Source organism: Geotrypetes seraphini, chromosome 4 (genome assembly GCF_902459505.1).
Source record: "Geotrypetes seraphini chromosome 4, aGeoSer1.1, whole genome shotgun sequence".
Classification (NCBI taxonomy): domain Eukaryota; kingdom Metazoa; phylum Chordata; class Amphibia; order Gymnophiona; family Dermophiidae; genus Geotrypetes; species Geotrypetes seraphini.
The window spans coordinates 237,735,476-237,757,512 of record NC_047087.1 but is presented as its reverse complement, the minus strand read 5'-3'; the positions used below and the strand labels follow the sequence as shown (position 1 = coordinate 237,757,512).

At 45.6% G+C, this 22,037-nt stretch overlaps 1 protein-coding gene across 1 annotated transcript in view; it reads right to left on the bottom strand.

The window, feature by feature from the left end:
- The window catches only part of SUPV3L1 (Suv3 like RNA helicase), a 133,563-nt gene that overhangs the window by 34,513 nt on the left and 77,013 nt on the right, over positions 1-22,037 (bottom strand). The window contains exons 12-13 of the mRNA XM_033943658.1: positions 21,946-22,026; positions 6,871-7,047 (exon numbers count right to left, since the gene is read on the bottom strand). Of these exons, the coding sequence (XP_033799549.1) occupies positions 6,871-7,047; positions 21,946-22,026 (258 nt within the window). The remainder of the gene's footprint in view (positions 1-6,870; positions 7,048-21,945; positions 22,027-22,037) is intronic.

Below are 22,037 nucleotides of genomic sequence, written 5' to 3'. Positions count from 1 at the left end.
ACCTGAAGAAAGAGCTGTTAGGATGGGAGGACATAAGAGAAGTGGAAAGACAGTGGTTTAAGCTGAAAGGAGCGATAAAAATGGCTACGGACCTTTATGTGAAGAAAATCAATAAAAACAAGAGAAAAAGGAAGCCGATATGGTTCTCCAACCTAGTGGCTGAGAAAATAAAGGCGAAAGAGTTGGCGTTCATGAAATATAAAAAAACCCAAGAAAAGGAGAGCAGAAAGGACTACAGGGTGAAACTGAAAGAAGCCAAGAGAGAGATACGTTTGGCGAAGGCACAGGCGGAAGAACAAATGGCTAAAAATGTAAAAAAGGGAGATAAAAATTTTTTCAGATATATTAGTGAAAGGAGGAAGATAAAAAATGGAATTGCTAGGCTAAAAGATGCTGGGAACAAATATGTGGAGAGTGATGAGGAGAAAGCAAATGTGCTAAACAAATACTTCTGTTCTGTGTTCACAGACAAAAATCCTGGAGAAGGATCGAGATTGTCTGGCAAAGTTACACGAGAAAATGGAGTAGATTCTGCGCCGTTCACGGAGGAGGGTGTTTATGAGCAACTTGAAAAAACTGAAGGTGGACAAAGCGATGGGACCAGACGGGATCCATCCCAGGATACTAAGGGAGCTCAGAGAGGTTCTGGCGAGTCCTATTAAAGACTTGTTCAACAAATCTTTGGAGACGGGAGTGATTCCTGGGGATTGGAGGAGAACGGATGTGGTCCCTATTCATAAAAGTGGTCACAGGGATGAAGCAGGAAACTACAGGCCGGTGAGCCTCACTTCAGTTGTTGGAAAAATAATGGAAGTGTTGCTGAAAGAAAGGATAGTGTATTTCCTTGAATCTAATTGGTTACAGGATCCGAGGCAACATGGCTTTACAAAAGGTAAATCGTGCCAAACGAACCTGATTGAATTTTTTGATTGGGTGACCAGAGAGCTGGATCGAGGACATATGCTAGATGTAATTTACTTGGATTTCAGCAAAGCCTTTGATACAGTTCCTCATAGGAGGCTGTTGAACAAACTTGAAGGGCTGAAGTTAGGACCCAAAGTGGTGAACTGGGTCAGAAACTGGCTGTTGGACAGACGCCAGAGGGTGGTGGTTAATGGAAGTCGCTCGAAGGAAGGAAAGGTGACTGGTAGAGTCCCTCAGGGTTCGATGCTGGGGCCAATCCTGTTCAATATGTATGTAAGTGACATTGCTGAAGGGTTAGAAGGAAAAGTGTGCCTTTTTGCAGATGATACCAAGATTTGTAACAGAGTAGACACTGCAGAGGGAGTGGAGAATATGAAAAAGGATCTGCAAAAGTTAGAGGAATGGTCTAATGCCTGGCAACTAAAATTCAATGCAAAGAAATGCAGAGTAATGCATTTGGGGATTAATAATCGGAAGGAACCGTATATGCTGGGAGGAGAGAAGCTGATATGCACGGACGGGGAGAGGGACCTTGGGGTGATAGTGTCCGAAGATCTAAAGGCGAAAAAACAGTGTGACAAGGCAGTGGCTGCTGCCAAAAGGATTCTGGGCTGTATAAAGAGAGGCGTAGTCAGTAGAAGGAAGAAGGTGTTGATGCCCCTGTACAGGTCATTGGTGAGGCCCCACTTGGAGTATTGTGTTCAGTTTTGGAGACCATATCTGGCGAAAGACGTAAGAAGACTTGAGGCGGTCCAGAGGAAGGCGACGAAAATGATAGGAGGCTTGCGCCAGAAGATGTATGAGGAGAGACTGGAAGCCCTGAATATGTATACCCTAGAGGAAAGGAGAGACAGGGGAGATATGATTCAGACGTTCAAATACTTAAAGGGTATTAACGTAGAACAAAATCTTTTCCAGAGAAAGGAAAATGATAAAACCAGAGGACATAATTTGAGGTTGAGGGGTGGTAGATTCAGGGGCAATGTTAGGAAATTCTACTTTACGGAGAGGGTGGTGGATGCCTGGAATGCGCTCCCGAGAGAGGTGGTGGAGAGTAAAACTGTGACTGAGTTCAAAGAAGCGTGGGATGAACACAGAAGATTTAGAATCAGAAAATAATATTAAATATTGAACTAGGCCAGTTACTGGGCAGACTTGCACGGTCTGTGTCTGTGTATGGCCGTTTGGTGGAGGATGGGCAGGGGAGGGCTTCAATGGCTGGGAGGGTGTAGATGGGCTGGAGTAAGTCTTAACAGAGATTTCGGCAGTTGGAACCCAAGCATAGTACCGGGTAAAGCTTTGGATTCTTGCCCAGAAATAGCTAAGAAGAAAAAAAAAAAAAAAAATTTAAATTGAATCAGGTTGGGCAGACTGGATGGACCATTCGGGTCTTTATCTGCCGTCATCTACTATGTTACTATGTTACGGCATAAGAACATAAGAATAGCCTTACTGGGTCAGACCAATGGTCCATCAAGCCCAGTAGCCCGTTCTCACGGAGGCCAATCCAGGTCACTAGTACCTGGCCAAAACCCAAGGAATAGCAATATTCCATGCTACTGATCCAGGGCAAGCAGTGGCTTCCCCCATGTCTTTCTCAATAACAAGACTATGGACTTTTCCTCTAGGAACTTGCCCAAACCTTTCTTAAAACCAGCTATGCTATCCGCTCTTACCATAACCTCTGGCAATGCGTTCCAGAGCTTAATTATTCTCCGAGTGAAAAAAAATTTCCTCCTATTAGTTTTAAAAGTATTTCTCTGTAACTTCATCGAGTGTCCCCTAGTCTTTGTAATTTTTGACGGAGTGAAAAATCTATCCACTTGCACCTGTTCTACTCCACTCAGGATTTTGTAGACTTCAATTATATCTCCCCTCAGTCGCCTTTCCAAGCTGAAGAGCCTAACCGATTTAGTCTTTCCTCATATGAGAGGAGTTCCATCCTCTTTTTCATCTTGGTCGCTATATCCTTGTCATTACCAGGTGGGGGTAAACGACATCATCTGTGACAGGAATCTGATGGACTATCGTATGACAGGTGCTGCTTTAACTCCCAAGGTTAAGACTTTGAATTACTGCTTAAGGACTACATCCACCCTATGATCATGTGGATTCTTTAACATTACTCCCCTTCCACTAGGGAGGGAAGTATGCTTGGTAACCTGTACTACCACCTTTGGCTGGACAACTGCTGAAATTTAGGAGCCATAGGGTACAGCTATGTCATCATCTTAGCAACCCTTAGGGAGCTCTCTGGGGTTTCCCAATGCACCTTGAGATCTGGATGTAAGGGAAAAAAAAGAAGTCTGAGTCTTGGAAGCACTCATAACAGAGCACTGTGTAGCAGACGCCTGTGGAGAATTCAGTTTTAATTCTCGCAGTCTCTCAGTAATAAGGTCCAAGAAAGCTGGGTCCTTCCCCTGATTCAGTACTACTATTACCTCTGGATTCACAGTCTCCAACCAAGGCTCCACATCTCCCACAAGGGAAGATTCACTCTGGGACAGCAAAGGCATAGATTCAGATTCCCAGTCCTTATCTGACTGGGTTTCTGGACCCTGACCGGGAACGACTTCTACAGGGTGCACATTTGATTTGGGCAAACCCCCTAGTGTAGCCAACTGGTGTTCCTTCCGCTAGAGTCTGGGGATCCCCACTATTTATGTAGGCCTGCCACATTAAGCTTACAAAATCAGGGGTAAAGCCCTGAGGACCCCTTCAGGGATTCTAGCAGTCTGCTCTTGGGCTCTTTAGAGCACAGTTCTTCAACCGCTGGTTCGCAGAAAATTTCTGCCGGTCCGCGCAGGGCCGGCGAGATCAAGTTGGCAGTTAAATTTCCTGCCGACTGCGGTTCTTCCCGACTAATGTTCCTCCCAGCCTCAGGCGATCAAGACAGGCTGCCGACGTCGGGGCTTTCCCTCTCTGAGTCTCGCCTGTTTGGAAACAGGAAGTTGAAACAAAATAGGCGGGACTCAGAGAGTGAAGGTCCCGACGTTGGCAGCCTGTCTTGATCGCCGCCCCTTCCGAGTTGCTGAAGAGGGCCGCGGGGAAGTTGCGATTAGAACGGAGAGAGCTGCAGATTCAGGTGCAGGGAGATGGTCAGCGTGTGCGAGCAAGATCCTGGGGAGCCTTCACAGTGGCTGTCTCCCCTCCCACCAGCTCTCCTATTTGCCAGGGCAGTGATTTACCAGCAACTTCCTGCAGGCAAGTACTGAGAGCTGCTGGAAGGGGAGGAAGCCACTGTAGGAGGCTGGGAAGCTGCTGGATAAAGGGTGAGCTGTTACTGGACTTGGAGGGAGTTAGAAGGAGAGATGCTGCTGGGAGGGGAGGAGGGAAAGGGATGGGAAGAGAGTTAATGTTGCATAGAGGGAGGAGGGAAGGGAGAAGAAGGAGAGATGCTGCTGAGAGGAGAGGAGGGAAAGGGATGGGAAGAGAGTTAATGTTGCATAGAGGGAGGAGGGAAAGAAAAAAAGGAAGGAAACAGCTGGTAGGGAGATTACAGGAGGGGAAGGGGGTCAGGGTGGAATGGAGAGATCAGATGAGGGAAAGGGGAGAGAGAGGAATGAGAAAGTAGAGAGACATTGATGCTGGAAAGGGGGTCAGCAGAGAAATGAGAGAGGGATAAAGATGCTAGATCTGGTGTAGGAGAGATAAAAATGAAGAAGGCAGTGAAGCTGGAATGAATGATGTAAAAAGGAGAGAGGAGGAACAGGCTGGATGGACAGGAAAGAGGGGCATAGAAAGAAGTCAGATACAAATGGAAGGGGGAGAGGGCAGACATTGGATGGAACGGGCAGATGCTGGAAGGAAAAGAGTGAAAAGAAGATGAAAGCAGAAACCAGAGACAACAAAAGGTAGAAAAAAATAATTTTATTTCTATTTTGTCATTAGAATATATCAGATTTGATATATACATCCTGCTAGAGACATAACTGGGGACTGCAGTATTCTGTTAGCATGATATTTCTATGCAGCATTCTATAATAACTTGGCTTGTTCAAATTTCTTGATAGTAGAGGGGATATATGTGAAGGGGAGGGGAGACAGGGGTTTTGTTAGTCCGTGCTCTGTATATTTGTATTTATAAAATCACAATTGTTCAGAATATTGTTTCTTTTTATACGTTAATAAAATACGTTCAATATAAAATCATAATTGCGGCTTGTGCAGATGGGATCAGATGGTTTGCGGGGACCGAGCTCGCGGAGATGGGGCGTAAACGGGGTTTTTAAATTTTAGTCCTAGTAGTTTGCCGGTCCACAAAATAATTCATTTATTTCTGCCGGTCCACGGGTGTAAAAAGGTTGAAGAACACTACTTTAGAGTCCACACACATGTGCTTTGCCTGATTGCTATCCAGAGGCTCTGGAGGGGAATGTTTTTCCTGGACATGGAGCCATCTGTGATCCCACAGCCCTAGAGGTATCAGGAGAGGCTAAGCCCAAGGATCTCACCCCTCCCTCATAATGTTCACCTATCACATCTGCTCCACAGTTACGATGTCAGGTTGTCAAAAAGGTTCCATTCGTCCACTCACAATACACTTTAACCACAACAGTCCATGAACAGTTCACAAATGCTTCTGTTTCTGAGATGTTGCTGCCCTTGTCCCGGTAGTTGATGATCATGCCTTTTCAATGTCTGATAAATCGAGTTGTTTCCCCATGACAGCTATGGTTGCTATATTGGCAACTTGATGACAACCCACCTTATATATCCATGAAGTCAGCGTGCAACACGTGAATTCATTCATTGGCTGTGCATCCCTGATGTCAGAGGTAGGCGGTGGTCATAATAATATGACTTGACCATGTAGCAGCGAGACTGAATTCTTTTACAAGTCCACATTTGATCACGTCACACTACTGTTTATACAGATTCAATGGCTTCCTGTGAAATTGTGCATGACTTTTAAACTGGGTTGCCTTGTGTTCAAAATCTTGTATGGAGAAATTTCTGAGAGTTTATTACAGTATGTTAACATTTTAGTAGGGAGTTTGCTATTAACTTTCCTAGCTAGGGATGGGTGTGAGGTATATGCAGGTACATCAAAACTCTATCACCGCATAGTGCAAAATATAGAATTCTCTCCTGTTAGATATTCAAGTAATAGCTTCCTATGTTGTCTTTCGTAAAAGGCTAAAATGTTAGTTATTTCAAAAATTTCTCTCAAAAGGTTAGCTTCAGGTCTTTTAACAATATTTTTTGTTTAGTGAAAGAAATTTGAATTATGTATGTGAATCTGAATGATAAGTTGATAAGTTTAATATATAAAAACATAGCATTGTCTTCTTTAAGCTAATAAATTTGATTTATTTTGTCGTTTTTCACTAGCTTCTACTGTGTGTTCTGTGCGACAACAAAAGAGAAATAAAGGAGAAAGAATATATATGTTTCCAGACATCTCAAGGAGTTTTTAGCATAATAATAAAGTTACTTCTCTGAGTGCTGTATATCATGTAAATGCTTTATTTCTTATCAATATAATAGATATAACTTCTTTGAACCAACTCAGTTTTTAGAAAGTAAAGGGATCTCAGTGTCTACTCAGGAAGATGCAGTGTAATTTAAGTCCATATTTAATTCGTTGGAAAATCCTGCTCCATTTCTTTGTTTGAATTATTCATGTAATCTCCTTGCCCTAGGAGTTTTCTTTCTCTTGCCCTCTCATAATTGAGGATTGTACTAAAGATAAATAGTTTTCCTATGTATTTCTTTTTCTCCCAATGATATTGGTTGTAACTTTGTTTATATTTCTTGTTAAAGAATCTGCTTTGGATGTTAATTGAAAATTATAAATTAAAAAAAAGAAAAATAAGAGGACTTCATTGGGCAAAAAAATGGTTGAGGTATGACACTCTCTCTTAGTTTAGTAAACGAGCCCTTAAAATAAGAAAAAATATTACTATTCCCTAAGGAAGGCAAATAGGATATTAAAGGACCTACCTTTAACAATGCAGTACAGACAAAAGGCTGTTTTTTGTTGATGGGTGCTGTGCAGAACACATATCTAGCTCTTAGATTCAAAGGAATATGCTGAATCATATCTGCCACAAATTTAAAGTCATCTACATTGCAGACAAAATAAAGTCCATCAACTTGCGACAAGCTCACAAAAATATCCTAGAAAAAAGTTGAAGAGGTTAGTAGCTGAGAACAGAGTTACCACAGATAAAAGTTTGGCAGTTCTACTCATTTACTTGCCACCTAGTCATAGAGTTTTCTCTCTTCAAACACAAAGAGAAGGTAGCAAATCCAGGTTTCCAGTGGGCCCTGTTCGTAGAAAGGAAGCTTGCAGTAAACTGTGAGTTTAATGTGTCATGGCTTCCCATCTTTCACCAAGCACAGCACTCAAACGCTGTTATGTATTACTATAAAAATGAGTCACAAAAGAGCCTGTGCCAATACTCTATAGCTAAGAAATCCAACACAGACAGAAATCTATTGGGGGTACTTTGTAATTGAAATAATTTTTTTTTTTAAACAAAGAAAATAAAAATAAAGCATCACTTTGGATTTGGAGAATGAGATGTACAGTGTCGGCATCTATGAGACAAACTTGGTTTTTTCTGTTACATAGAGCATTATGGACCCCTGTTCGGTTACAAAAATTGGATAGCTCTAAGTCTAATAAATGTTGGCACTCTCATCTCGAAGTAGGGACTTTAGATCATTTATTATTCTATTGTCCATTTATTATGAATTTTTGGAAATCAATTTGGGACCAAATTAATTGTTTATTAGACAACCCAGTGGCATTATCATATGATACTGTGCTGTTTGGTATGGCAATGAGAGCAAAAAGTCAGATTTCTACAAATAATAACAAATTATTACTTATAATGACTGGGGTTGCCATTCAACAAATTACGTATAATTGGAAAAATTGGAGTAGATTAAATTATAATTTTTGGTGGAATTCCTTATGTCATGTTTATAAAATGGAGAGATTTATTGCAATACAGCAGGGATGTTTCAGGAAATTTCAAGATGTGTGGGAGCCATTAACAAAGTATTGTACTGATTAGATGACATTTCCCTTAAATTTACAAGTTCAATTGTGAGATGGGGAGGGAGTAATTTTATTGTTACTTATTGTATAAGTATTGATTATATGATAGGAAAGGGTAGGAAGTGTGGGAGATAAGAGCATATCATTTATACCACTGATGATTATTAAGTGATATATTTATTGTTAATTTGTTTGGACATATTATCACACTTATTGTAAGTTTGAAAATGAATAAAGGAAAAAAATAAATAAAATAAAATAAAGCCATCACTTATTCAAAATTGTAGATTTGTTTTCTAAGCCTTATTCAAGTAAATCTCACAAACATTAAAAAGAATATCAAGAGGACAGATTAAACCTAAACACATGGAAAGAGTAGCAGCTAAGGGCAGGGAGCCCAGGAGGCGATAGCCAGCCATTGACAAGTGTTGCAGTGTGAAAAACTCCTCACAAAATATTGCTATGTACTTATCCTTCAATTCCTCCCTCCAAGCAACAATTTATTGGGGTGGGGAGGGGGAGACTTGGCAACTAAGGGTGGGGAGGGGGAGACTTGGCAATTAAGTTTCAATGCCAAAAAATGCAAGGTCTTGCACCTTGGCGGCAAAAATCCATGCAGGACTTACACCCTAAATGGTGAGATCCTAGCAAGGACTGTAGCAGAACGTGACTTGGGGGGTGATCATTAGTGAAGACATGAAAGCTTCATCCAGGGCTAGACAAATCATGGGCTGTATCCGTAGAAGTTTCGTCAGCCGTAAGCCCGAGGTCATAATGCCATTGTACAGATCCATGGTGAGACCCCATCTGGAATACTGTGTACAATTCTGGAGGCCACATTATCAAAAAGATGTGCGGAGAGTTGAGTCGGTTCAGCGAATGGCCACCAGGATGGTCTCAGGTCTCAAGGATCTCCTTTATGAGGAACGACTGAGTAAGTTGCAGCTGTACTCACTCAAGGAACGCAGAGAGAGGGGAGACATGATCGAGATGTTCAAATATGTCACAGGCTGTATCGAGGTGGAAGAGGATCTCTTTTTCCTTAAAGGACCCACGGCAACAAGAAGGCATCCGTTGAAAATCAGGGGTGGGAAATTTCATGGCGACACCAGAAAATATTTCTTCACCGAAAGGGTGGTTGATCGCTGGAATAATCTTCCACAACAGGTAATTGAGGCCAGTAGCATGCCAGATTTTAAGAAAAGATGGGATTGGCATGTGGGATCTCTTCATGGAGGTAGTTAGGGGGTGGGCCATTAGTGTGGGCAGACTAGATGGGCCGTGGCCCTTTTCTGCCGTCATGTTCTATGTTTCTACCCTTTAATTACTATTGGCTTTCACAGTTATTAAATCTTTTCCATTTATGTTTACTCCTTATCATAGATAAATATCTAAAATTATTATGGTGATGTGCTCAGACCAATAACCCAACAAATGGTGAAGTCACCATCATGAGTTTAACAAGGGGACCGGAGGGCCGGGGACAGGTGGTTGCAATGATGGTCCCCTTGTTAAACTCATGATGGTGACTTCACCATTTGTTGGGTTATTGGTCTGAGCACATCACCATAATAATTTTAGATATTTATCTATGACAAGGAGTAAACATAAATGGAAAAGATTTAATAACTGTGAAAGCCAATAGTAATTAATTGATAATAATTCACAGAAAGCACAGTTACTTACCGTAACAGGTGTTATCCAGGGACAGCAGGCAGATATTCTTTACGCATGGGTGACGTCACCGACGGAGCCCACGGTACGGACCTTTTTACTAGAAAGTTCTAGTTGGCCGCACCGCGCGTGCGCGAGTGCCTTCCCGCCCGACGGAGGAGTGCGTGGTCCCCAGTTAGTATAAGCCAGCTAAGAAGCCAACCCGGGGAGGAGGGTGGGACGTAAGAATATCTGCCTGCTGTCCCTGGATAACACCTGTTACGGTAAGTAACTGTGCTTTATCCCAGGACAAGCAGGCAGCATATTCTTTACGCATGGGTGACCTCCAAGCTAACAAAGAGGGAGGAGGGATGGTTGGCCATTAGGAAAATAAATTCTGAAGTACAGATTGGCCGAAGTGCCCATCCCGTCTGGAGAAAGCATCCAGACAGTAGTGAGTAGTGAATGTGTGAACCGAGGACCAGGTGGCCGCCTTGCAGATTTCCTCAATGGGTGTGGAACGGAGGAAAGCAACAGAAGCGGCCATAGCTCTTACCCTGTGGGCCGTGACAGCACCGTCCAGCGACAGACCGGCCCGAGCATAACAGAACGCGATACAAGCTGCAAGCCAGTTGGATAGCGTCCGTTTAGAGACCGGTCGGCCCAAACGATTCGGGTCGAAGGTCAGGAAGAGCTGAGGGGACAAGCGGTGAACCCGGGTACGATCAAGATAGTAAGCCAGGGCACGCTTGCAATCAAGACTGTGCAATGCCTGTTCTCCGGGATGTGAATGAGGCTTCGGGAAGAAAACAGGCAACACAATGGACTGGTTGAGGTGAAAAGCTGAGACCACCTTTGGAAGGAACTTTGGATGGGTGCGCAGAACCACCTTGTCATGGTGAAAAATAGTGAACGGTGGATCGGCAACCAGTGCATGAAGCTCACTAACCCTCCTGGCAGAGGTGATGGCAATGAGGAAAAGCACCTTCCATGTCAGAAATTTGAGCGAAGTTGTGGCAAGTGGCTCAAAAGGAGGTTTCATGAGGGCAGACAAAACCACATTCAGGTCCCAGACGACCGGAGGAGGCTTCAGAGGTGGTTTGATGTTGAATAGGCCCCTCATGAATCGGGAAACCAGAGGGTGAGCCGTGAGAGGTTTTCCTAGGACAGGCTCATGAAATGCCGTGATGGCACTGAGATGGACTCTGATTGAGGTAGACTTGAGGCCTGCGTTGGACAGGGAGAGCAAGTAGTCCAGAACAGTTTCCACCGCTAAAGAGGTGGGATTGTGATGATGACGGAGGCACCAAGAGGAGAACCTGGTCCACTTCTGATGGTAACATTGGAGGGTGGCCGGTTTCCTGGAGGCGTCCAAAATGAGACGGACAGGCTGAGATAGATTTCCTGGAGAGGTCAGTCCGAGAGAAACCAAGCTGTCAGGTGGAGCGAAGACAGATTGGGATGTAGTAGAGACTGATGCTGCTGTGTAAGTAGAGTAGGAAACACAGGTAGAGGAATGGGCTCCCTGGAGCTGAGCTGAAGCAGGAGGGAGAACCAGTGTTGACGAGGCCACCGGGGAGCTATGAGGATCATGGTGGCTCCGTCCCTGCGGAGTTTGGATAAAGTCCGCAACATGAGAGGTAGAGGAGGAAAGGCATAGAGGAACCGATCCGTCCAATCGAGAAGGAATGCATCCGGGGCCAGACGGTGAGGAGAGAAGAGTCTGGAGCAGAACTGGGGCAGCTGATGGTTGTGAGGGGCTGCAAATAGGTCCACTTGCGGAGTGCCCCAGCGAGCAAAAATGGAGAGGAGCGTGGGAGGATCCAAAGTCCACTCGTGAGGTTGCAGGATGCGACTGAGATTGTCGGCTAGGGAGTTCTGTTCGCCCTGGATATAGACAGCCTTGAGGAAGAGACTGCGGGCCGTGGCCCAGGTCCAAATGCGAAGAGCCTCCTGACAAAGGAGGCGAGATCCGGTGCCGCCCTGTTTGTTTATGTAGTACATGGCGACTTGGTTGTCCGTGCACAGGAGCAGAACCTGAGGACAAAGAAGGTGCTGGAAGGCCTTGAGAGCATAGAACATGGCGCGTAGTTCCAGGAAATTGATGTGATGTAGACGCTCCTGCGGGGTCCAAAGACCTTGGGTGCGTAGGTCTCCCAGGTGAGCTCCCCATGCATAAGGGGAGGCATCCGTGGTGATGATCATGGAATGCGGGGGCAGATGAAAAAGAAGGCCCCTGGAAAGATTTGAGGAGTTCAACCACCATTGTAGAGATCGCTGAAGAGACGATGTTACAGAGATGGGATGAGAAAGAAGATTCGAGGTCTGTGACCACTGGTTGGCCAGAGTCCATTGAGGTGTCCTGAGGTGGAGTCGTGCCAGGGGAAGCACATGCACCGTCGAGGCCATGTGGCCCAGGAGGACCATCATTTGTCTGGCAGAAATGGAGTGATGAAGGAGCACCTGACGACACAGGCGGAGCAGGGTTCGCTGACGATCGGAGGGGAGAAACGCCCTCATTAGTGTGGTGTCGAGAACCGCTCCGATGAACTGAAGTCGCTGTGTGGGAAGCAGATGCGACTTGGGGTAGTTGATCTCGAACCCCAGAAGATGGAGGAGAGAGATGGTATGATGAGTGGCTTGTAGCACAAGTGGAGACGTAGGTGCTTTCACCAACCAATCGTCCAAGTAGGGAAACACCTGGAGGTTGTGAGACCTGAGGAAGGCCGCCGCCACAATGAGGCATTTGGTGAACACTCTGGGTGATGAAGCCAGGCCAAAAGGTAGCACTTTGTACTGATAATGGCGATGGTGCACCTGGAATCGTAGGTAGCGACGTGAGGATGGATTGATTGGGATGTAGGCCTCCTTGAGGTCCAGGGAACATAGCCAGTCGTTCTGAGAGAGATGAGGGTACAGCGTGGCAAGGGAGAGCATTCTGAACTTCTCCTTGACTAGACACTTGTTGAGGTCCCGGAGATCGAGAATGGGACGTAGGTCTCCTGTCTTCTTTGGAACTAGAAAGTAACGGAAGTAGAATCCCCGGCCCCTTTGTTCCAGAGGAACTTCTTCGATGGCATTGAGGAGAAGGAGGTATTGGACCTCCCTCAGGAGGAGGGGGGTTTGAGTTGAAAGAGAAGCAGACTCTACGGGAGGATTGTCTGGTGGAAGAGTCTGGAAATTGAGAGAGTAGCCGTAGCGGATGATGTTTAGGACCCACTGGTCCGATGTGATGACCTCCCAACGGCTGATGAAGATGTGGAGCCTGCCTCCGATTGGCTGAGGAAGAGGCAATGAGGGTGGAAGACTGGCTAAGCCCTGGAGAGAGGAGTCAAAAGGGCTGAGATGGTTTGGCAGGAGGAAGAGTCTTGGCAGGTTGATTAGACTGGGCACGAGCCTGGGCGTGCTGGTGTTGGCGGGCCCGCCTAGGCTGCTGTGGAGGTGGATTGAGCGGCCTAGCGGAGAACCTGCGCTGATAAGAGGTCTGAGGCCTGTAAGGACGAGCAGGTGGAGCCTTTTTCTTAGGTTTTATGAGAGTGTCCCATCTGGTCTCATGGGCGGAGAGTTTTTGCGTGGTGGTATCCAGGGACTCTCCGAATAATTCATCACCAAGACATGGGGCGTTGGCTAATCGGTCCTGATGGTTGACGTCCAGATCAGAGACCCTGAGCCAGGCCAGGCGGCGCATGGCCACGGCAATGGCAGATGCACGGGAGGTGAGCTCAAAAGAGTCATAGACAGAGCGCACCATAAATTTTCTTAGTTGAAGCAGGCTGGAGACGTGCTGTTGGAAAAGTGGAACCTTATGTTCTGGCATGTACTTTTGCATGGCGGAGAGTTGCATTACCAGATGTTTGAGGTAGAATGAGAAATGGAACGAGTAGTTGTTTGCCCTGTTGGCAAGCATGGCATTCTGATAGAGCCGCTTGCCAAACTTGTCCATAGTTTTGCCCTCTCTGCCAGGAGGGGTGGAGGCATAGACACTGGAGCCTTGAGTCTTTTTTAAAGTGGACTCCACTAGGAGAGACTCATGAGGTAGTTGGGGTTTATCAAATCCTGGGATTGGTATAACCCTATAGAGGCTGTCCAATTTACGGGGGGCCCCAGGAACAGTCAGCGGGTTCTCCCAATTTTTATAAAAAGTTTCCCGTAAGATATCATGCACGGGCAACTTTAGGAACTCTTTGGGAGGTTGATCGAAATCTAATGCCTCCAGGAAAGCTTGTGACTTCTTAGAGTCAGATTCCAGTGGCAAAGACAGAGCACCCGACAACTCCCTGAGGAATTTTGAGAAGGAAGATTGTTCAGGTTTAGATGTGGTATCGGGTGCCGAAGGCTCTTCGTCCGACGACGATGCATCCTCCTCGGTACCGGTAGGGGATTGTTCCCATAGGTCCGGGTCTCTGACATCGGTATGTGCGTGTCGAGAGACTGGAGTGGAAGGCTCGGTATGGTGCGTTTTAGACAAAGACTTGCCTGAGCGTACCGAGACGTTACCGGGTGATGCAGACCTGTGTCTGTCTCGGTCCCGGGAAGTACGGTGCCGGTCAGAGTCGTGGGGAGACCGGTGCCCTGCCCGGTCCCGAGGAGGATCGGTCGTCGTCAAGGCCATAGCCTCGGCATGGGAATGGAGATGTGGTGCCGAGAGAATGGGCATGGAGGAGTCCATAGGTACCGATGGAGTGGATACCGGTTGGACGGTGCGGGGCTCGGGCCGGTCTGGTACCGAGAGCAGCGGTGCCAAGATAGAGGGTAAGAGCTGCTTAAGTTGCTTGTGGAGTTGTTCCTGCAACTTGTCCTGGAGGATGGCCGCAATGCGGTCATCCAGGGGAGGCACCGGAACCACTTTTTTCTTCTTTGGTTCCATGGGTGCCGCTCTACACTCCGGCGATGAGGGGGCCGATGACGAGGCACTCACCGAAATCGGAGTGGAGCGTTTTTTTGGCTCGGCGTGGAGCCGAAAGGACTGGTGTCGTCCCAGAGGTGGGAGGGCGCTCAAGGGTGGAAGGCTTCTTAGCCGGCTTACCTGGCGCCGGAGGCGCCGATGTCGACTCAGGTGGTGTCGAAGTGGTCGGTGTCGATTTCGACGGTGCCGCAGATGAAGAGGTCGAATCCATAGTCGGGCCGGTGCCGAAAAGTAGATTTTGTTGGATTTGACGATTCTTCAAAGTGCGTTTTTTAAGAGTGGCACAGCGGGTGCAGGAATCCGCCCGATGTTCCGGTCCCAAGCACTGTAAGCACCAGTTGTGTGGGTCAGTGAGGGAGATCGGGCGTGCACACCGCTGGCACTTCTTAAAACCGGGCTGCGGGGGCATGAATGGGAACACGGCCTCCGCAAAATCAAACCCCGAGGCCTGGATCGTGCCAACAGGCCCCGCCGGGGCAGGAATGAAAAATAAAGCAAAAAGAAAGGATTTTTTTTTTTTTTTTTTGAATTGAAAGAAAAAAGCACTCGAAGGTGAAAAAAACCGAAAAAAGAACGCGAGCGGGAAGGCAAAAGGAGGATTTCAACGACGTTGAAAAACACACGTCTTCTTCGCTCCGCGGAAACGAAGAAACTGGGGACCACGCACTCCTCCGTCGGGCGGGAAGGCACTCGCGCACGCGCGGTGCGGCCAACTAGAACTTTCTAGTAAAAAGGTCCGTACCGTGGGCTCCGTCGGTGACGTCACCCATGCGTAAAGAATATGCTGCCTGCTTGTCCTGGGATAATACCATTGTATATCTTCCTATTGCTATTCTATGTTTCTACCCCACACCTTCAGCCAGCCTTCTCTCTCTTCCCCTTCTTCACTTGCTAGGTCACCTCACCTAAGTGTAGTCTCTATTTCTAGTACCTCCTTCTCAAGTCTCCATTTTCCTGCTGCTCTTTTTTCTGCTCCACTTTAGGATACGAGGGTAGAGGGTTTGGTAGCTGCATTTCCCACACCCCAACTTTGCCTCCCTCTGTGGCTCTACTCTGCTCAGCCTGTTCCCCCAAAGCCCTGCTTGCTGCTTCTTTTTGGCTGAGGCTGTTCCATAGCACCAAGACCAGGCTTTACCATTCTCCAGAGAAAGTGGGAGTGTTTGGCAGTTTCACCAATAAAAAACACTTTTGGGAAGATTAGGTTCTTACCTCAATAACTTTCTTTCTAGTAGAAAGGCATACGAGTCTTGAATCAATGGGTTATTCTCCTTTACTTGCGAGTTTGTAAAAGGCATCTACTTTTTTTTCTCTCAGCTCCACCTCCTACATCTCTGGGCTGTGCCCTAGTTCCTCAGGTCGTATCAAAGCAGTTGTCAATTCCTATAAGAGGAGAAATAAGGAGGTGGGAAACTAGGTTCTCCCCAACCAGCCAATTCTATTCTGATCTGCAACAAGTCAAAGGCAATAAATCAATGCCAATATAATTATAACTGAGAACAAAGTGGAAATGAACAAGCCACCTACCTGAGTGCACCCAGCACTAACACTTATGAAGCTGTCAAGTCTCTTGCTTTTCTCAAAGGAACAGACAGATTGATCAGTACTCTTCAAAACTGTCTGACAACAGACTGCAACATCTGGAAATACATGTCTGAGACAGCAAGCTGGCTAACTGAAATCTGACAGGGCCTGCCTTCAAGACTCATGTCTTTCTAATAGAAAGAAGATTATCGAGAAAAGAACTAATATTCCCTTCTAGTGCAAAAGGCATACGAGTCTTGAACCAGTGGGACATATCAAAGCATTCCCCTGAGTCTAGGGCAGGGCAGATGTGCCTGCTTTGAGCATCGAGGATCCAAAAATGGCATCCTTTCAAGCTGTCATCTCCACTCCATAAAATTTCATATGAAGGGTGGTCCATGTACCTGCCCTACAAATTTCTTCAGGTGACACTACCCAGGACTCTGCTCATGAAGAAGCCACACCCTTCATAGAGTGAGCTCTCAAAGAAATTGGTACGCTATCCGCTCTGACCACAACCTCTGGCAACATGTTCCAGAGCCTAACTATTCTCTGAGTGAAAAAAATTCCTCCTATTGGTTTTAAAAATATTGCCGTGTAACTTCATAGAGTGTCCCCTAGTCTTTGTAATTTTTGACGGAGTGAAAAATCGATCAACTTGTACCTGCTCTACTCCACTCAGGATTTTGTAGACTTCAATCATATCTTCCCTAAACTGTCTCTTTTCCAAGCTTCCATTCATCTGACTCCATCAAAGCTCTGTCTGGATTCCTAAGTAGAACTCTGCACCGAATTATAGCCATAATCTTTGAGAGCCTCAAATTTCCACACACGGAGCCCCTAGCAGTTCAAGGTCTGCTGATAGGTAGAGCTTTAGGTCGACAATCTGCTACACTAGCCATAAGATTATCCAAGCCCTTGTCAAAAAGCATCTGTCCTCTGAAAGGAAGTATGTTTAGTTTGGTCTCAGAAGCTGAATCTCCTGCCTGGTGCCTGATCCAGAGCATTCTGTGGGTGGAGATGGAATAAGCAGAAACTTTGCTCATAACTCTATTAATGTCATAAAGAGCATCCATTACACAATTTACTCCCGACAGTACCATTTGGGAACTATCCTCATCATCTGACACTGGAAGCCAACTGAGCCAAGTCTGGCAAGCACAAGTCACAAATGAGGCCGCCACACCAGCCTTAATCCCTGGAGTTAACACTTCAAATTGTCTTTTAAGGATCACACCTTGTGATCCTGTGCGTCTTATCATACCTCCTTTGCTGGGTAAGGAAGTCCGCTTGTTGACTTGTGCAACCAGCGAACCCTCCTTAGGCTGAACAAACATCTGCTGGAAATCAGAAGCCATCGGGTAGAGTTTGGACATGGTCTTAAGCTACTTGCAGAGAGCCCTCTGGGACCTCCCAATATTCCGTAATTAGCTTAGTGATGTCTGGATGGGAGGAAAAGAATGTGATCTGAGCTATAGAGCCACTCATAATTGAGCACTGTAAAGTTGAGGCTTACGAGGATTCCAATCTTAATTCCCGCAGTGTATCCATAATAATACCCAGGAGCAATGTAGTCTTGAATAGGTGATGCACTGTAAGGTCCTTCCCTTGGTCTAGGGCCACCACAGCCTTTTGACCACCAGTCTCACATTGAGAACCAAAGTTTTCCAGGAGAGAAGCAGCTCCCTGGAACAATAAAGTCATGATCTCAGACCTCCAATTATCCCAGTCCTTCTTGAACTGGTCCTGGGATGGGTCTGACTTTGGCAGGAGGGTATTCAGAGAGAACCCTTGAATGCTCCATCCCTGATGCACCTCCAGAAACCGCGGAAGGACTAACAATTTAAATAAACACTTCACATCAGACTTACAAAATCCAGATTAAAGCTCTGCAGGGACTTAATCTGTCTCTTCATGCTCTCCATGGTGAGGGCACATCTGCATGTTGCTAACTCACTGTCTTCCCTGGAAAACGAGCCCACTGCATATCCCCAGCCCTAGAGGTCTCAGAGGTGGCTGAGCAAATGGCTTGCAACACGCAGAACACAGACACTCCTCCACAGATGACCATTCAGCTCAAACCTGGCATGATATTGAATTAGAAAGACTTGAGAAGTCCATCCCTATCTATTTTAATCAAAATTGAGGGATTTTTGAGGCAGACAGAGTCTTTTAAAATGGGAAATCCAAGATGGTCACACCAGCAGCAGCATTCTTGGTGCTAAAAATGGCTAACAGGGCTTGACACAATCTGGTAGGGCAGGTGCGAGCAACAAAAGAAGCTGCAGCTACCACCTTTAGACTTAAGGCTAGAGCCTCAAATTGCCTTTTGTAGACTAAAATCACTCTGCAGTCTTGCAACATCCTTTAAAGTTACTCCGCCTTCACTAGACAGCGAAGTAATACCAAATCCATTTTACGCAGGACAAACAGTTGCTGAAAATCCAGAGCCATCAGATTCATCTTTGCTATAGTCCTGGTAACCCACAAGTGCCTTCAAGAGTCTCCAATGCTCTGTCAGCATCTTGGTAATATCTGTAGTCCTGGTAACCCACAAGTGCCTTCAAGAGTCTCCAATGCTCTGTCAGCATCTTGGTAATATCTGGATGCAAAGGAAAATTGGGGTTTGAGCCTTATTGCTGCTGATAACTGAAAACTGAGCCTCAGAGGTCTGCAGGGGCTCAAGCTTTAATTCCTGCAAGGATTCTATAATATCTCTAGCAATGCTGCTGGCTATTAAAGGCAGCACACAATTGATCCAGGGCTGCCAAAGACTTCTGGCTAGTGGCCCTTGTCTGAGCCCCTGCTTCCTCCAAAACTGAGAATTCACACTGGGGTAATAAGGGCATTGACTCTGATCCCCATTCCTCCCAGTCTTTCACTGACTGGGAGGAATGGGGATCAGTGTCCTGCAGATGATTCTTAAATTGGAGAACTGCTCTCTGAGAGGACATACCGCCTGCGCAATCACAGGTGTGACCCCAGACAGTACCTGCAGCCCTCAATAATTTAAATAAGCTGTGAACATTAAACTCACAAAATCTGAAGTAAACCCCTGAAAAGGGGTTCCCAAGAATTCCTACCAAATCCACTAAGTTACTTGAGGGCTCGGGGGTGGGGGGTGTTTTACCCTCAAACCAAGCCGCCTGCGAATGGGACACTCTAGAGCAGTAGTTCCCAACCCTGTCCTGAAGGACCACCAAGCCAGCCAGGTTTTTAGGATAGCCCTAATGAATATGCATGGGGCAGATTGTATGCCTGAAACCTACATTAGATTCAAATCTCTCTCTTGCATATTCATTAAGGTTATCCTGAAAACCTGACTGGTCTGGTGGTCCTTCAGGACAGGGTTGGGAACCACTACTCTAGAGGATCCAAAGGGAGCTAAGCCCAGAGCTCCCATACACACCCCTCACGTGCCCCGCAGCATGTGGAACATGGAAGCCTAAGGAGTCCATCTGGAATGATATTAAGCAAAATCAAGGTGTTTTGAGGCAGATAGAAGAACCCCAAGAAAGCTGTTGCGGCAGCATTTTAGTGCCAAATAATGGCCCAGGAGAGCTAAAATAAATAGAACAGAAAATTCAACGAAGGGGATTTTAGAGGTTGGGGTCCCAAATACCAGCCCCAGAAACCTCAAACTTCAATTTGTAGACCACCCGATGTCTCTCATAGGCTACAATAGCTTGTACTCACTATTGTGCTAGGCCTGCTTCAGCTCAAACTGCAGCTGGACAATGGAGAAGAAAGCTGCCTCAAATAAGCATGAAATCCCACTCAGAGCCAACAAGCCTGAGACCCCAGACTAGAGAATGACACGGGGCAAAATTTTTCACATCCCCAAAGGAATTCAAATTTCCCCGACCCCGTGAGTTTTGTTGCTGTCCCTGTCCCATTCCTGTAAGCTCTGCCTTAACTGCACAAGCCTCAAATACTTATGATTTTAAAGTGTTTGAGGCTTGTGCAGATGAGAACAGAGCTTGTAGGAATGGGGCAGGGGCAGGAAAAGAACTCGATGGGAAGGGAAAATGAGTTTCCGTGTCATTCTCTACCCTAGACCGCCACAGCACTTCATACGTCTTTGGTGATGGTGGGGGAGAGACATAGCCAGCATCTGATAAAGCCCTCAAGACTAACATAGGGCTACACAGCCTGTGCTCAAGCTCTGGTAAAAACCAGAAGCAAGCTGTGCTCCCAGGGAAACAGTCCCTGAGTCACCAAAGTGTTAGAGCAGGCTGGCCAGGCAGGTTCCCTGTAAAAGGGTTGCCCTCATGGCTACAGTCTTCTGACCACAGAGTCTGTCTCTTTTACAAGGCAGAATTGCCCCAGTCAAACTGGGAACTACTGGAACACCGCAACCCTCACACTTTGGATGAAGACCCAAAAATAAAATATCTAAATCAAAGCAGATTAGAAAGACACCTTCCAACCATTAGAAGGAAAAACTGAGGAACTAGGACACAGCCCAGAGATGTAGGAGGTGGAGCCGAGAGAAAAAAGCAGATGATGCCTTCTACAAACTTGTGAGCAAAGGAGAATAACCCACTGGTTCAAGACTCACCATGCCTAGAATATTTGTTATGGAAGCTTCTGAGGATATTGGGGGAGAACAAATGAAAGTTTATATAAAAATAGGCATTTGGTAGCACCTAAATATCTGAAATCTGCATGTACAGACTCCCTCTAGTTTACTTACAGAGATGACAGCAAATACCTAATCGCCCAAATACAGGGATTTATTTAATAAAAACTCACCTCTTCCCCTGACTCTCTATGAATGCAGCCAATCCAAACTCCTTGGACTTTCTGACAAAGGGCCCCGACTCTCCACTGTCTCAAATCTCAAACACTGATGTGATTTGTCCTATGTCTGACCATGCCATGTTTTGTCATACAATATTCCACCACACTCTGCCATACTGTTTGCCATCCTTATCCTACTATAGACCATATTCATCATATCATGTTTGCCAATCTAGCCACACACTGTTTGCCTTTGCATGTCTTTCAAGCTTTGTTTTGACTTACCATTTTTGCCAAGTCATACTATGTCATACTATGTTAGCCGTGCTTTGTAATACTATCTTTACCATGCTATGTTTGCTAAACTATGCTCATCATACCATGTTTTTACCATGCTTTGGTAACTATGTTTTGCCATCTTTGTCAGTGGTTAGAGCTGCAGCCTCAGCATCTTGAGGTTGTGTGTTCAAACCCACACTGTTTCTTGTGACCCTGGGAGAGTCGCCTGATCCCCCATTGCCTCAGGTACATTAGATAGATTGTGAGCCCACCGGGACAGACAGGGAAAAATGCTAGAGTACCAGAATAAATTCATGTAAACTGTTCTGAGCTTCCCTGGAAGAACGGGATAGAAAACCGAATAAATAAAATAAATTTATTAATTGTCTTTTTCATGAAGAGATTCATCCAAAACGGTTTACAATACTCTGAACAGTAATCAGGTACTCTTAAGTATGTTCCCTATCTGTCCCAGCAGGCTCACAATCTTAACTGTTGTACCCAGAGCAATGCAGGGATTAAGTGACTTCCCTAGAGTCACAAGGAGCGGGCTGGGATTGAACTCACAACTTCAGGGTGCTGAGGCAGTTCTAACCACTAGGCTATACCTCCATATTAACTTCCAGTAACCCTCAAACAAGAATGAAATAAATAAATATAAAGATGAAATAAATAAAAATAAAATAAATGAAAATGAATAAAAATGAAAATAAATAAAAATGAATAAAAATGAAAATAAATAAAAATGAAATAAATAAAAATAAAAGATGCTTCAAGAATGGTCATCTCAGTTTATGCATAGAACCTAACATATGTCAAATAAAATTTTGCTTTAAAATGATACCAATCACATAACATTACTCAACAAACAGAGCAATGCATATTACAGAGAATCATTAATACTTACGATTAGGTTTGAAAGTGTGGCCTCAGGTAGGTGGTATGCAAACATTTCTATTTGTTCGGAAGTAGGATGCAGACCCCCTGTCTTTAGAATAA